This window comes from Centruroides sculpturatus, unplaced genomic scaffold (genome assembly GCF_000671375.1).
Source record: "Centruroides sculpturatus isolate CEXI.00-Female unplaced genomic scaffold, Cexi_2.0 scaffold722, whole genome shotgun sequence".
NCBI classification, from domain to species: Eukaryota; Metazoa; Arthropoda; class Arachnida; order Scorpiones; family Buthidae; genus Centruroides; species Centruroides sculpturatus.
In genome coordinates, this window is record NW_019384969.1 from 78,295 (window position 1) to 93,068 (window position 14,774).

The 14,774-nt window shown below is 31.1% G+C and overlaps 2 protein-coding genes across 7 annotated transcripts in view; both read right to left on the bottom strand.

Annotated features, from left to right (window-relative positions):
* Positions 1-7,396, bottom strand: part of LOC111632568 — a 74,713-nt gene extending 67,317 nt beyond the window's left edge. Inside the window, exon 1 of the mRNA XM_023377039.1 lies at positions 7,376-7,396. The gene's annotated coding sequence lies outside the window, so the exon portion shown is untranslated. The remainder of the gene's footprint in view (positions 1-7,375) is intronic.
* LOC111632571 (cyclin-dependent kinases regulatory subunit-like) overlaps positions 7,290-14,774 on the bottom strand; it is a 35,701-nt gene continuing 28,216 nt past the window's right edge. For 5 of the 6 annotated variants that reach the window (XM_023377043.1, XM_023377045.1, XM_023377046.1 and 2 more), the window contains one exon: positions 7,290-7,487. In XM_023377043.1, coding sequence (XP_023232811.1) covers positions 7,438-7,487 — 50 coding nt within the window. In that variant the 3' untranslated portion in view covers positions 7,290-7,437. The remainder of the gene's footprint in view (positions 7,488-14,774) is intronic. The other variant, XM_023377041.1, reaches the window with a different exon arrangement.

Here is a 14,774-nt window from a genome sequence, read left to right on the forward strand (position 1 = left end):
TTTAAGGGTTCGGGAGGTCTCCAAACATGTAGATTTGCAAAAAAAAAAAAAAAAAAAAATGGAAGTTTTGATTAGAAATAAATACCTTTTCTTGTCATATATCCAATAATAGCCTGATCTCATCGTCTCTCCAAATATCTTTTTTATTTCTCTGTTGATAGTCTGACACATGTTCCGCAACCATCTTGTTTCTTCTTGCACACATGGGATTGTGGGAACTCTCCTTATGACTGGATCTAGTTTCAAAAACTCTCTTGTGTCGATCGCAATTGAACCTCATTTCAGTTGAGATTAAAATTTAACATTGTTTATGCCAGAGCTATATTTTTTTTTTTATAAATAATAAAAAAGTGTTCAAAATGATTTATTTTGTATATATTTTATTACAACACGTGTTCCACAGCCATCTTGTATTTTCTTGTGCGCGTGGGATTGTGGGATCTCTCTTATAACTGGATTTAGTTTCAAGAACTCTCGAGTCGATCACGATTGAACCTTGTTTCAGTCGAGATTGAAACGGTCGAGGGAGGTCGCACCAAGGCGAACGTGGTATAAGGCTCTAGTTTAGTAGTGTTACAGAGTATGATACGTATATTTTAATATATTTTTTAAAAGAAACAAAACCACTGAGAAATTTACGTGTGTTTAACAAAGTTCGGAAAACTTTGAAAATGTTAACAACAGGTTCGGCTGAACCTGTGCGAACCCGCTGAATATCACCACTGCATGTTTGACATATATTCTTAGGTACAGAATTGCGAAAAGAAAGAGAGCGGGTGCCTGCGGTTTCTCAGCTTATATCAGGCAGCCAAGCCCTCAGGTGACGCTCCCTTTACAAGTCCTGATGAGTCACAACATGACATCTCCTTCCGTCCTAGAAAGATACATAATCTTTCCAATATTTCAAGGGTTGTCTTATGCGTGTCTGAAATTCCTTTCTGGGATTGCTGATAGATGCATCCAAACTTTATTCCACTCCATCTGGAACTAGCTCTTCTATGTTCGACTTGTTGTTGGGAGGAGACTCTTTGTTTGTCAGTTGGGCTGTAGTCTCCTTATCTGGTAAATGTCGTTTGAATTTGATCTGTAAGCCACTTAATCATATGACCATCCTCTGTGTGGGCCAAATAAGCGACATTCTCTCTCACATCCTTGATGTCAGCTGGGGAAATTGAAGCTTTGAATTATAAACTGGATCACCCTTGTTCTTACAGTTTAAATGAGTAGCATAGCTACAAAACAGAGGTATCTTGATGGGTAGGCCAGCATCTGTAAACTGGTTATTTGAAGAAATTCTTCCATCATTCAATGACCAAATCATTGTTTACACCTGATATGGTGATGATCATCTTATAATTTGGGACAAAAACTGAATTTAGTCTAATTCTTAATATTTATCAACAAAAATCCTTACAACTTACTCTGTGCTGAGCAACAAAGCCACCATTCAGTAAACTTTCTGAACATCCCATCTCACACTTTATGATGGCCACATTTTCACTAAAGTTAACAGAAAAGCTGAGTACAAGCCACTATTCATTCCAACAGAATCAAGATCCTTACCTGTTTAAAATGATTGTCTATAGAGCCCTAGTTGAAAAGAGCTTTTACCCATTCTTCCAGCATCATCAACTGAGATATCAAACTAGATCATAACACTCTTGCAAAATAACATGGGTATTCTTAAAATCTTGTCAAAAACCTCATCCACAAGTATCAATCTGGTTACATACCTAAGAAAGACAAATCTAAAATTCACAAATTCATCAGATTTAACCATCTTCTTTCTAAGATTTACAGATAAATTGCAGAAACCAACCAAAGCAGCATTTCATATAAGAAAACCCATTCATTTTTTCATTATTAAGAAATGCAAAAAACCTTGTTGATAAGAAATGTTCACCATCCTCATTACAAACAACAGATTCAACAAGGAATAGGTCTATATTGGACAAACAACTTTTTCTATAAACCTATGTACAACCTTGAACAAAAGTATGAAATATTTTGTAATTGTTGCAGAAAAATTATTTTGATCCTCAAATAATTAAACTCACAAAACTATTGTTGAACTTTTAATAATTGGCAAATATAATATACATATTAGAGTATTTACACACCAAACTTCATAAAGGTATCTGCATAAATTCTAAAATTACAGCATTTTAAACATAGTAAGAGTTGAACAAAAGTGTGAAATCATGAAAAATATTAAACAAAAGTATGGAATAATGATGATTAATTAATATTTTGTAAGGCCACCTTTCGCCCTAATTACAGCCTTAATTCTTCATGGCATTGTAGAAATGTTTTTTACACAGTTCTGGATCAACCTGTGACCATGATCCTTTGACTGTCTTCTTTAATTCTTTATATTGTTGTAGCTCTTTTTTTTAGAGATCATTTTGTTCAGAACATTCCAAACATTTTTAATGGAAAATATGTCTGGTCTGTTGGAGGCCATTCTGATGCTGTATGTTTATGTTCTTGAAACCATTGCTTAATTTATCTAGCCCACCGATTCCCAAACTTTTTTGAGCCATCACTCTCTAATTCCATAAAGTTATACCCAATGCCCTTAGCCCATTTTCTCTTATGTTAGAATATTTCTAAGCCTTTTCTATGAAACTCACACTTTGTATTCTTATCATACATTGTTCTCCTTATTTGGAAACCATTAAATGCAACATTTCTTCTTAGCCCTTTTTTAAAGAGGAAAGGGAAAGATTTTTAGTGATCCCAACCCTTGCCTATGGTCACCATTTAGTATCCTGCCTCAGGCACCCCCTGCCACCCACTTGCTTCTTTTCACCCCCCTAGATTTACTCACTGCTCACAGAGGGGCAGTAGCACCCACTTTGAAACCACTGGTCCAGTCCTATGGCATGATGCATTTTCATCAATAGATGAAATTCTCATCACCAAAGTGATCATCTGATGTTTTAATGACCAAAGATTCTAAGAAAACTCCAAGTAACTATCAGCATTCAATGGATTATCAAGGACTGTGATTTTGCTAACTCCTTTACAGATTATACAACCCCACATCTTTACACTTTTAGGAAATTTTCCTGATTAATTCAAACAGTTAGGATGGAATTTTTCATCTGGTTTTCTGTATACTGATCTGCTGCCATCATTACCATAGACAATACATATTTTTGATTCATCTGTGAACATAACTCATTGCCAGTCATTAACACTCCAGCGTTTATGAGTTTTGGCACATTTCAAATGATTTTTCTTTTGTTTTTTTTTGTCATATAGGGCTTTGTTTTGACTTTTCTTGAGTGGTAATCTTTTTTGGATAGCCTCCTCCTTACTGTAATGTCTGACATATTAATATTTGTCTCTTTCCATTTTGAATTAATGCTACTTGATGGCATAATTCAGTTTTCCTTAACAATTTTAATTAAGTTATAGTCATCTCTCTTGGTTGTAGATCTCGGTCTTTTAACCCATTACTGATTTTTCATAGTTCCAAATGTTTTAAACTTTGAAATTATTTTCAAAACTTCCTTGAATGCATTGTAATGTTTTTGCTATTATCCTTTGTAATTTTCCTTCATGATGCATTGAAATTATTAACTGTTTCTTATCTTTAATTAACTCACTACTGGATGCCAACATTCATTTCATTATCATGTTCATTTCAATTTTATACTTCATTATATTGATATCATAATACTCTAATATACCTATTTTATTTGCCAATTATTAAAAGTTCAATAATATTTTTTGTGTTTGATTATTTAAGAATCAAAATAATTTTTCTGCAGCAATTACAAAATATTCCATACTTTTATTCAGTAGTAGTATTAAGAAGCATCTGTATTCTATCTATATGGACCTATCCAGGGCAAGTTCTGGGCTGTTAGCTGCCTGTGTGCTAAAGACATTTAGCCGCTGCCTCCCGCCCCCATTATGTGAATTGCGAGTAGATTTATAACTTAACCCAACCAATAGCAGTTTACTAGTATGTTTTTATGATAGTTCTGTATAGTTGACAGGAGTTTAAAAAATCCATAAAAATATATGATGTATTTATTTTAATTTTATTGAAATCAAAAATGTAAGATGTAAAGCAGAAGTAACAAAATACAGTACAGTGGAACCTCGGTATACGTCTGCTTTAGAATACGTCAAATTCGAAATACGTCCTGTTTGGACAAAACAAATTTTGCTCGGTATACGACTTTTGTTCGGTATACGACTTAATTATACGCGCCATCTATGAACAACTGTCGGTGTACTAGACCAGACTAGACGTTCACGGTGCCACAGTTTATAACTTTGTTAGATTTCTTCTGATTTTAATTTCTAAGTAAAATTTTATTATTAATCATGAATTGCAAGAAGGCAAATGAAAAGCAACAGAAAACTAAAAAAATGACTAGATTCAAAACTGAAAAAAGAGATTGTTGAGAAATATGAAGGTGGCACGTGTGTTCAAGATTTAACTGTTGCATACCGTATTCCGAGAACGATGATATTGACAATCGTGAAAAATAAAGACATTGTTAAATCTGCTAATGTTGCGAAAGGGGTTAAATCATTTTCTAAACAGAGATCGAAGACATTAAATCATGTTGAGAAATTGCTTTTGCTTCGGATAACTGAAAAACAGTGTGCTAGAGACACTGTATCAGAAGCAATTATTTGCCAGAAAGCTACAAAAATACATGCTGATCTCATGAAAAATCAAGCAGGAACTAGCGAGGAAAGCGAGGTGTTTCAAGCCAGCCATTTTTTTTACATGAGAACGAATTAATCATTTTTACATTACTTCTTATGGGAAAGGTTTATTCGGTATAAGTCCAACAATCAGGAACGGATTAAGGTCGTATACCGAGGTTCCACTGTATATCCAAAAAGTTAGAATTACACTCTTCTTGCTTTCTTATTTGCCAATTTGTCAATAACATCTGATAATTCTAAACTTTCACACAATTCTTTTTCTATGGTTAGCAGTCCTAGATCATTAAACCTTTCTTGAGTCACTGACATTCTTAAATATGTTTTTATAAGTTTGAATTTCGAAAAACTCCTTTCATCCGATGCTACACTAACTGGTAGTCAGAAAAATTCTCAAAGCATAAATAGATTAGGAAATGATGACAAAGTTATTTTTTGCAATATATGTCAATTTTTTTAATGCATCTGCAATTTCACTGTTCAAATTTTCAAATATGTTAACAGCTCATTGAAGAGCTCAAGACCATCAACATCCTTAATTCTTGTGCTTCCTTTGTTAATTTGAAGGGAAACATCTAAATCAAAACAAGATTTTTTAATTTTGTCTTCAGTCATTTCTCCAAATTCACAAAGAAATTTAAATACATTATTGCACTCATTTAGATTTTCAAATATTTCCTGAATGGAATTTAGAGATGTATCAACAATTATTAGATAAAATTGTATTTTAAATGTTTAAAGACAAATGATTTTGATTTATGCAAGATCTTCCTCAGATTTACATAAAATGGAATGCATTTGGAATGTTAATGAATTTAAACAAAAATGTAACTTTCAAATACAAAAAAACAAAAAATAGTGCAGTATCAATATAACTACAGAAAAAGTATAAAAATAAACATTAAAATATTAAAAATTGATGTATATTATTATGATGATGTGATCCCTTTATATGCTTGCATCATCACTGTTCCCATGTATATATGGTGTTTTCCAAGCACATGACAAGCACTGACCCTCTTTAAAGTTGATACAGTGGCCTTTATTTTCCAATTAAAAACCTGGAGGTCATAGAAATTTTTATGTAATCAAGAAGACTAATGATTGATTATAGTTGCCTTGTCAAGTAGAACATACACATTGTTATCAGATGCGTAAAGACGCATAAGTAGCCAGGGTGGTGGTGTTTTTCTTTTTATTAATATTAATATCATATATGTTCTGCTATTCTAACTATAATCAAAACATTAGGCATCCTGTGTACATAAAAACCCTGAAGGCTATATAAATTTTTAAATCGGAAAACAAAGGCCACTGTATTAACTTTAAAGAGGGTCAATGCTTGTCAGGTGCTTAGAAAACACTATGTACTCTAAATTGATTGAGGTTTATTATTGGTATTATTTTCCAATCTCATTTGGTGTGAATTATTTCTCCAAAAATTTAAATTGTTACTAGAGTTGAAAAAAGTGATCAATTTTTAATTGAAATATGATGTTAATGAGATGGTGGAAAGTTACATACTGTATTATTTTTTTTTGCCAAATTTATAAGAAAGCCAGCTTTTGATTTTTATCATCAAATGAAACAGCTACTTGTTTTATAGTTTAGTATTCTAACAAGTATCTGTTGTTTTATATTTGCTTCCATTATTCCATATAAAACTTACTTTACAGAGTGATTAGTGATAATGGTACCAAACTTTACCTACATTTGTAAATATGACAAACAACTTTGGTCCCATTAACATTTCTGGAAATGCACTATTGAGGGTCTAGAAAAGTTTTATTCTCAGATGGAATACAGCAAATGATCCTGAATATATCAATTACAACAGCCATTCAAACTGATGTCCCTCCAATATCATTGCAAATATTGAGGTGATATAATAAGTGCTGTAAGAATAATTCTTACAGCCCTTATTGAGTTGAAAGACTCATCATTTGCAATAGGGTTTGACAATTATTGTCAAACCCTATTGCAAATGACGGGTCTCTCAACTCTGGTCAAGGTTACAGTAATTCTTGTTTTGCCAGCTCTTCTACTATGCTGATAGGGATCTTATACATTTTGAGGTGATCCCACAAGAAAAAGTCTAATGAAGTGAGTCTGCACTGGTTCACTTCTGCCCACCCAACACTGGGAAAAAACCATGTCTAAGCAGAAGCACTCTGCAAGAAAAATGAGTTGGTGCTCCATCACTGTTTCATCCAGTGGTCAACTGCTTGTGATTAATTTTTATGCTGTTTACTTTTAAACTCGTGAAACAGCAGTTGGAACTGGTAGAAAATGAGCAGCAGAAAGGCATTAGTATGGGAAATGCTATCCCTTGTCTCCCTGTATGGCTATATCCCTAACTATAATATTGTTTTGTAGCAAAATATCCAAACAAATTTATCATAAATTTTAAAATATATTCAAATAAGAATGAATTTTTATTGCTTAACTATTTATAATAAGTTTTTAAAAAATATATTTGGAAGTAAATTAATTGTTAATGTTTTTGCTTGATCTTCTCTAAAATTCTTCAAACATTTACATGTAAATTCCATATTAAAACAAAGAAAATATCAATATTATGACAAATAAAATTATCTTTTATTTATAATTTACAACATACATAAATGAATACTGTATAGTCTATAAGAAGTTTACAAAACAATTAAGAAAAAGCAAATACTTTGTTTAATTGTGTTTAGCAGAGAATTAATTATGTTGCTTGAAAACAATCCACACAAATCTTCACTGCTTTGTTTTTGCTACAGGACGTCTAAACAACAAAATGTGGGGCTCTGAAAAGATAAAGTTCATTTGAAAATTACCAATATTTGCAATATTCAATTTACATAAATACTTTTCATCTTAAATAAATAATTTTCAATAAAACTAAATCAAAGGATAATATAAATGAAGAATAATCCATCTTTTGAATTTGATTCTATAATTATATTTAATTAATGATGATGGAAGCTTTATTATGGAAAAATTATACTAATATGACATTAGTATAATTTTTGGAGAAGAGATACAGAAAGAAAATGAAGAAAAAAATACTATATTATTGTTTAAATTTGATTATTATTAATTTTTTCCATAAGATGCTAAAAATATATTAAATTAAATATGAAATGCTTTGGGGGGCGCTTCTGTCTGCCGAAGCTGCTGGCGTGTTTTTTTACTCACTTCAAATACAGGTAAAGAACGTATCCTGTCAAATAATTTTACGTTAAAATTTTACTGTTTGTGCTGTGTGTTAACTTTATAATTGTTGGAAAATCTATCAACATAATTAATATGCAACGCTCGCCAATTAAAAGAGGAAGACCACCACTTCAAAAGTCAAAATCAACTAGTAGAAAGGAATCTGCTTCGACCACTAATTCCAGGTTAATTACTGACTACAATTTACACGTCGAAAGTACTTCTCCTGAACCATCCTCTGCAAACGCAGGTTTGAACCCTGAAACTACACTTCTAAGTTCACAACTATCAGGTGAGCCATTCGATTTTTTATCTTCTTCACCAGGAAAAAATTCATCTGATATATCAAGTATCACATTATGGAATAAAATTTCTGAATTAATTAATGTCTCTAATACGAGAATATTAAATCAAATGACTATTATTAAAGAAGATCTGAACCAGATTCGTAATAGTATCCAAGAAACTAAAGACCAGAATCAAAAAATGAAGAGCCAAATAATTAATCTTGAACAACAAATTGCTAATTTGAAAATAGAAAATGAAAGTATGCAATATCGAATGGACAATATGGTTAATGTGCAACATCGCAATAATATAATGTTATATAGATATCCCAGTAAAACTAGTCCTTCCAAGCTAGAAGTGTTTAATCTTATTAAAGAATCATTAGAATTACATGAAGTTACAATGGATGACTTAATAGCGATTATTCCAATAACTAAATCACAGTATCCAACAATTAAATTAATTATTAAAAATACTCAAATAAGAGATTACATATATTCGAGATTTATAAAAATGAAACAGCAAAATCTATCGAACGTATGGAAAGAAACTCAAATTTCACAGGACCTTATAAAAAGATCTAGATTAAGACGTAAACAATTAATTCCTTTTTTAAGCGAGTTAAGGAAAGCAGGTAAATATCCAAAACTCCGAGGTGATACTATACTGTTGGGCAATTATTCTTTGACGTATAGCTATGTGTTGGAGGGGCTGGTATACTTGGATTCTTTTACCCCGTATTTTACTTCTGAGAATACTCCGCAATGACATATGATCAATTTAAACACTCCTATTCAAGACTTACGTTTTGTGGAGACTCAATTATTAAGTCCCTTGCCTGCTGCACATAACAATAATGAAAGTTTATACGATATTACGTTCAATCAAAAAGTCTCCCATTTATAATTAATTGGAATTCCCAAGGTCTTAAGTAATGTCAAACAGAATAAAATGGGTCATGACCTTTTAAAATTAACGACTCAAGCTCAACTATATATTTTTTAATAGCAGAATTGAAAAGGTCTATATTTCTGCATTTACTTGTGTATTTACTTCGGGAAGTTCTACAATTGATCTGTTTATATGTTTAGAATTTTTTTTTTGGTAGATTTATGTTCAGAAATTTAGTTCTAAACAGTGACTTATCGGACAATTTTCCGGTTAGTTCTTACTTTGGATTGAAAGTTTCGTATCATATAAATTATATTATACCGAAGTATCTGATAACTGACTATTAATATCAACGATATTAAGAATAAATCAGTGATAGGATGTGCTGTTTACTGGCTGAGAGATTAACCGAAGATATCGAAAAATATACTAAGTTTGTAAATATAATAAAAGAATATGTTAAAACAAGATAGAATAGAAATTCGAAATTACTAAGATCAAAAAACCATGGTATGAGTCGGATTATATGAATTTAAGAATGAAAATAACTAAAGCATTACTCCAGTTTAAAAAAAATTATTTACATCATTTATCAACTCGTAAATTAAAAACGAAAACAGCTCTTGGAATGGATACAACTACCACTAAATTTATTAAACTTTTTCTGCCAGCGGATAGGCAAGTTCTACTTGATCTTTATAACTATTTTCATAAAACATTTATTATATTCTCACTGAGTGTCCAAAGCTTGAGGAAGCGCAATGTAAATCCAAATTAAAAGAGATTTTTGATTTAAGTTAAGAAGAAAATTTCAGAACCAATCTAGAAAAGAATTCCATTATGTAAGATGCATAATATTCATAACTTTTTTGTTCATATTTTAAAGAATTTGAAATATGATATGTAGACTGAATGATTAATATGTTATGTTTAGCAAATTTTATGTAACAAGTTATTTAAAAAATGTTTCAATAGGTAATAATTGTATTTTTGTAATTCTTTAGAGTTAACCCCCTGTAACAAGATCTTTCTTATTACAATAAAGTATTTGTAATATAATATGAAATGCTTTCATTAATTTTAACTTTCAGTATAAAATGCAATCAAAAATGTATCTTTATAAACTCTCTCATCAGAAATGATTCCATCTACACCTAGAATAAGCAAGTATTGACACTCAATTTGAATTTACAGAAACTAAAACAATTGACAAACATCATGAAACCCAATAAATTTGTAAAGCCAAACAACCACTGGATTACATCAGGCTACATGTAGCTCGATGTACTCTGGTGGTTGTTTAGCTCAAACAATTGAATCTTTGCAAATTAGTTTGTTTTAGTAAAAATTTATAAAAAAAACTCAATGCAGGGACTTCTAAGTACATTTTGGTAAGATTAATGTATAGTATATAGGAACTTTACAATTGAAGAATGCAAAACACCTGAAATGCATTTTGTGAAATTAACTGTCACAATGTACTGTACATAAAATAAATTATGCATTAATTTAAAAAACTTTTTCTGAAAATGAACTAGTTTTCAAGACTAATTCAAACTAAGTAAGATTTACAACACTCCTCTTCCATTTTTTGATAAATTAAAAGTTCAAGAAATCAATTTAATAAAAACAAAACATTTTCAAGAAATAAAAAACAATACATCAGAAATTAAAAGATTTGAATATAAATAGCATTGAAAAGATTTGAATATATCATTGTTCATATTCAAATCCATTAATGAGGAACAAGAATGGTAAAGCTGATAATGATGATAACCTTATGCTAGCAAGAGTGGAAAACCAATCAGTAGCTAAAGAAATAAAATTGTTAGGATAGCTAAAGCAGAATGACGGAGAAAAGCAAATCAAAGAAAGGAACAGATATTACTAATGAAGGCTTTCATTTAAAAATGGATATAAAAGAATAGTTAAAAGAACTTTATAATTATAATTTTATTCACATGTTTTCATTTTAATATTTTTTAAAATTTAAAATGCATTTCAGCCATTTAATTTAATAGCAAAATTTTAATATCTTATTTCAAAAAATTTGCACTTATTCAAAATTTAAAAAAGTCTTTGAATGTATGAAATATGCATCTTGTTTTATGAAAACTATAAATTGTCTAGAAAATAGATCTAGTGTGAGTTATGTTGTTTCATCTATAAGGAAGGACTAAGGGTTGTTGTTAAGGCAGTCAAGGAAATTTTCCAGTGGTGAGTTGCCTTTCCAGATGATACTGTGTTTGTAGAAGATTGGTTAGCTGGCCATATTAATATGTCACATCAAAGACATATACCCTGGTGGTAATGCCAATGGTGACATGATACTGTCCATACACATGCCATTTTACCAGAAACCTATGTAAAGTTCAACAAGACTGGATTGGTCTAACAGTAAATTAAAAGTTTTTGTAATATAAATCACTTAAAATATAACAGTTCAAGAAAAAAGACATTTATTTTGATAAAGACACTTCATACAAACAAAACTAACCAACATAATACAAACACTAATTAAAATAACAAAGAATAACTATCAGAAAACTTAATATAAGAAATCTGTTTTACTTTTTTCATTCAGGATTTAAACATTTTTCAGGATATAAATCTCCATCAGAATTCACAAACAAACAAACAAACAAAAAGGAACATTATCTGTGAGTCTCTGGACAGGTCTGACATTATCTGTGAGGCTCTAAAATAATTGTTTTAGAGAAAAAAATATAGTAGTTAGAAATAGATTTTTATTTTATGAAAACGCAACGCTAACGTTTAAACAATAGAAGAATGTAAGTCCGTCGACCATTTCCAGTCAGAGATCAAATTAAACTTCGATTTTGACCTCTCCCGCACCCCGAAAGGTTTCAAATTGTCATCAGGTGATGAGGAGAGACCAATCAGAAAGGGAAATCTGAGAGAAAACGGATAAAACCCCGGAAATTCAAGGACGCGACAGCTTCTTCTCCCGAAAGTTCCAAGTGACGGATCTGTTGTTGTTGTGTGTGTATATCTCGCACCCATCTTCGTCTCCATCTCCCGACCTCAGATCGACATCTTTCCATCAATGGAAGTCGACTGCATCGTCCTGGAGTCGTCGAGACGTGATGGAATGGTTCATTCGATAACAAGGGACACTCCTTCAAAATGGGACTATCTTGGAAAGGAGAGGAAGACCCAGAGGCTGCAGCCGCCGCAGAACTTCCAAGATTGCAGAAATCTTGTAAGCTTCTTTTGTGTTTAATAAACGGTTGTGTTGTTTGTAAATGAAGCATCTATCTCTGACTCAACTGCTTCCACATGTCGTTGATTGTTACCACTCAGCAATCCAAATAGCAAGGGAGACGATGACGATATATATCACATATTGTCGTTCATCGAGTAGTTTTTTTTATTTCTCCCCCCTCAACCCCCACAATCTATAATAATGCTTTTTCTGCATTTGAAAGTTTGAACATTTGTTTAAGAGCAGAATATTTCAAAAAAATAAACTAGTAAAATGAACCAGAACAAGTATCACATCTCAAAAGGAAAGTTATAGTTAATGCAAAAATAAACATAACCATAAAAATGAGGAACACAATATACTATCAACTTAGTTATTTTTCACAAAATCAACTATCCAATTTTATTTGTTCTTTTCATTTTTAATTTCTACTTTTATCAAAACATTTATTCTACTGTTCAGTTGATATTCAAGAAAGCTAATTCAGAATTTGGCTTGGAATTACAATCATAATAAGAGAGAATAATCCCCATAACAAAATGAAACAACACAATCAGTTTGTGGCAGTGTATAGTGTGTAATGGTAGATTATGATGCAAAGCTCAGATTGATTTATGAAGAAATAGCTAAGTATTTAAACAACAGCATCAGCTATCATTAAAATGCTAGTGTATAAATTATTATGCAATATGAAGGTTAGTATGCATCCTTTGAGAAAACTAGGGATATATCATATCCCAATCACACGAGAGATTTGGCCATAAATTATTTTATATCATTCTACAAATAGATTACTGAACAGTAGAATAAAAGAAAATGAATATAACATTAAAAAAAATAAACCAATAACTGCATTAGCCACTTACACCACCAAACTTGGATAAAAGCAAATTTCAAGGAGGTGAAAATGATTCAGCACAACTTTAACAATGACCACATAAGAGCATTAGAAATACTAGAGATATACAAAGTGACATGAAGAAGGGGACTGCAGAAATTAGAAAGACAGATAATTGCCATCAGTGGCTTAACAGAATTCTTATAATAACCCATAGAAGTTTAGCCATAATGGACTAATATAATATTAACTCTTATAAAATCTCAAATTTTGAATATATAAAAGCATTATATAACTGAACATTCTAAATTTTAAATTTGTAAAAAGCATCAAGGAACACTTTGACATATGAAAATAGAATGTTAGAGATTTGATTTATATTAATGTACAGAGTAAACCTGACATTGCACTATGTCAGGTTTTCTATCAGGTATTCAGGTAATAACCTTTTCTATCTTTTCAAGAAAATTTTAATCATAGGACAAATGTTTTTAGTAAACCTGACATTGCACTATGTCAGGTTTACTAAAAACATTTGTCCTATGATTAAAATTTTCTTGAAAAGATAGAAAAGGTTATTCTTTGTGTTTTGAACATTCCTCAGATAACTAGAAAAGAGGCGGCTCTAGCAACCATCATCAAATGCAACCTTACAAAAAGCAGTCATAGTTAACGATTCATATCAGGTAATTGACAAGGTTCAGACCAACTATCACAGCTTATTCTTTTCACTATTCTTAACTACAAGAACCTTTATCTATTACTCAAATTGGAATGCCCTAACCCTGTAACTTTTGCATGATACCTTGAAAGAGTCTTGGCAGAAACTGTTCCAGAGTTCCTTCAAACCATAGTCTATTCATCATACTTTGTACTGTATAGCAAGTTTCACATACAATCTAAAGGGAATTGCCTATACAGAAGAGTTTACTAAACTATATCTAGCCTTTATCAAAACATCAATGGTGCAAGCATTCAACAAATACATAATGGCCATTTTCCATTATGTTAACGATATAATATGGAATACCCACAATGCTTAACAATAATTTGTGAACATTAACAAAAACAATGTAGAACTCTCTTTAGAGTTTGATCAGGTTCAGTAAATCAGTCCATTACTTGGATATTTCCATCAGAAAGAAAGATGGCACCATCAAAACAGAATTCTGTAAGCAGCCCACTGTTGTACCTTCTTACATACATTTCAAGTCCAGCGAGCCTTTCAAATACAAACTAGTAGTCTTCTGGTTCCTCATCCATAAAGCTTATCTATACAGGTATACCTCGCCTTACGTCGGTAATTGGTTCCAGGAAAACGACGTAAGTCGAATTTACCTGTCTCCGAATCTACTTATCACTAGGAAAGCATTTTAAATAATATATGGTTAATAAAAATCTATTTTAAGCTTACAAACAAATAAATTTTAGTTTTTAATATAGTACAAAAAAAGTAATCTAAATTTACGAATGCGTGTACTGTAAATACAGTACATACTTGTATATATTTTAATATGATTTTATGTGCTTTAAACGTTTATCTAGTGATATTACGACTTCAATATTTGTGGCGGACAGACGTAAAGTCGAATAAAATGACTTAAACTTGATTTTTATTTTTCCATATACTTTTTT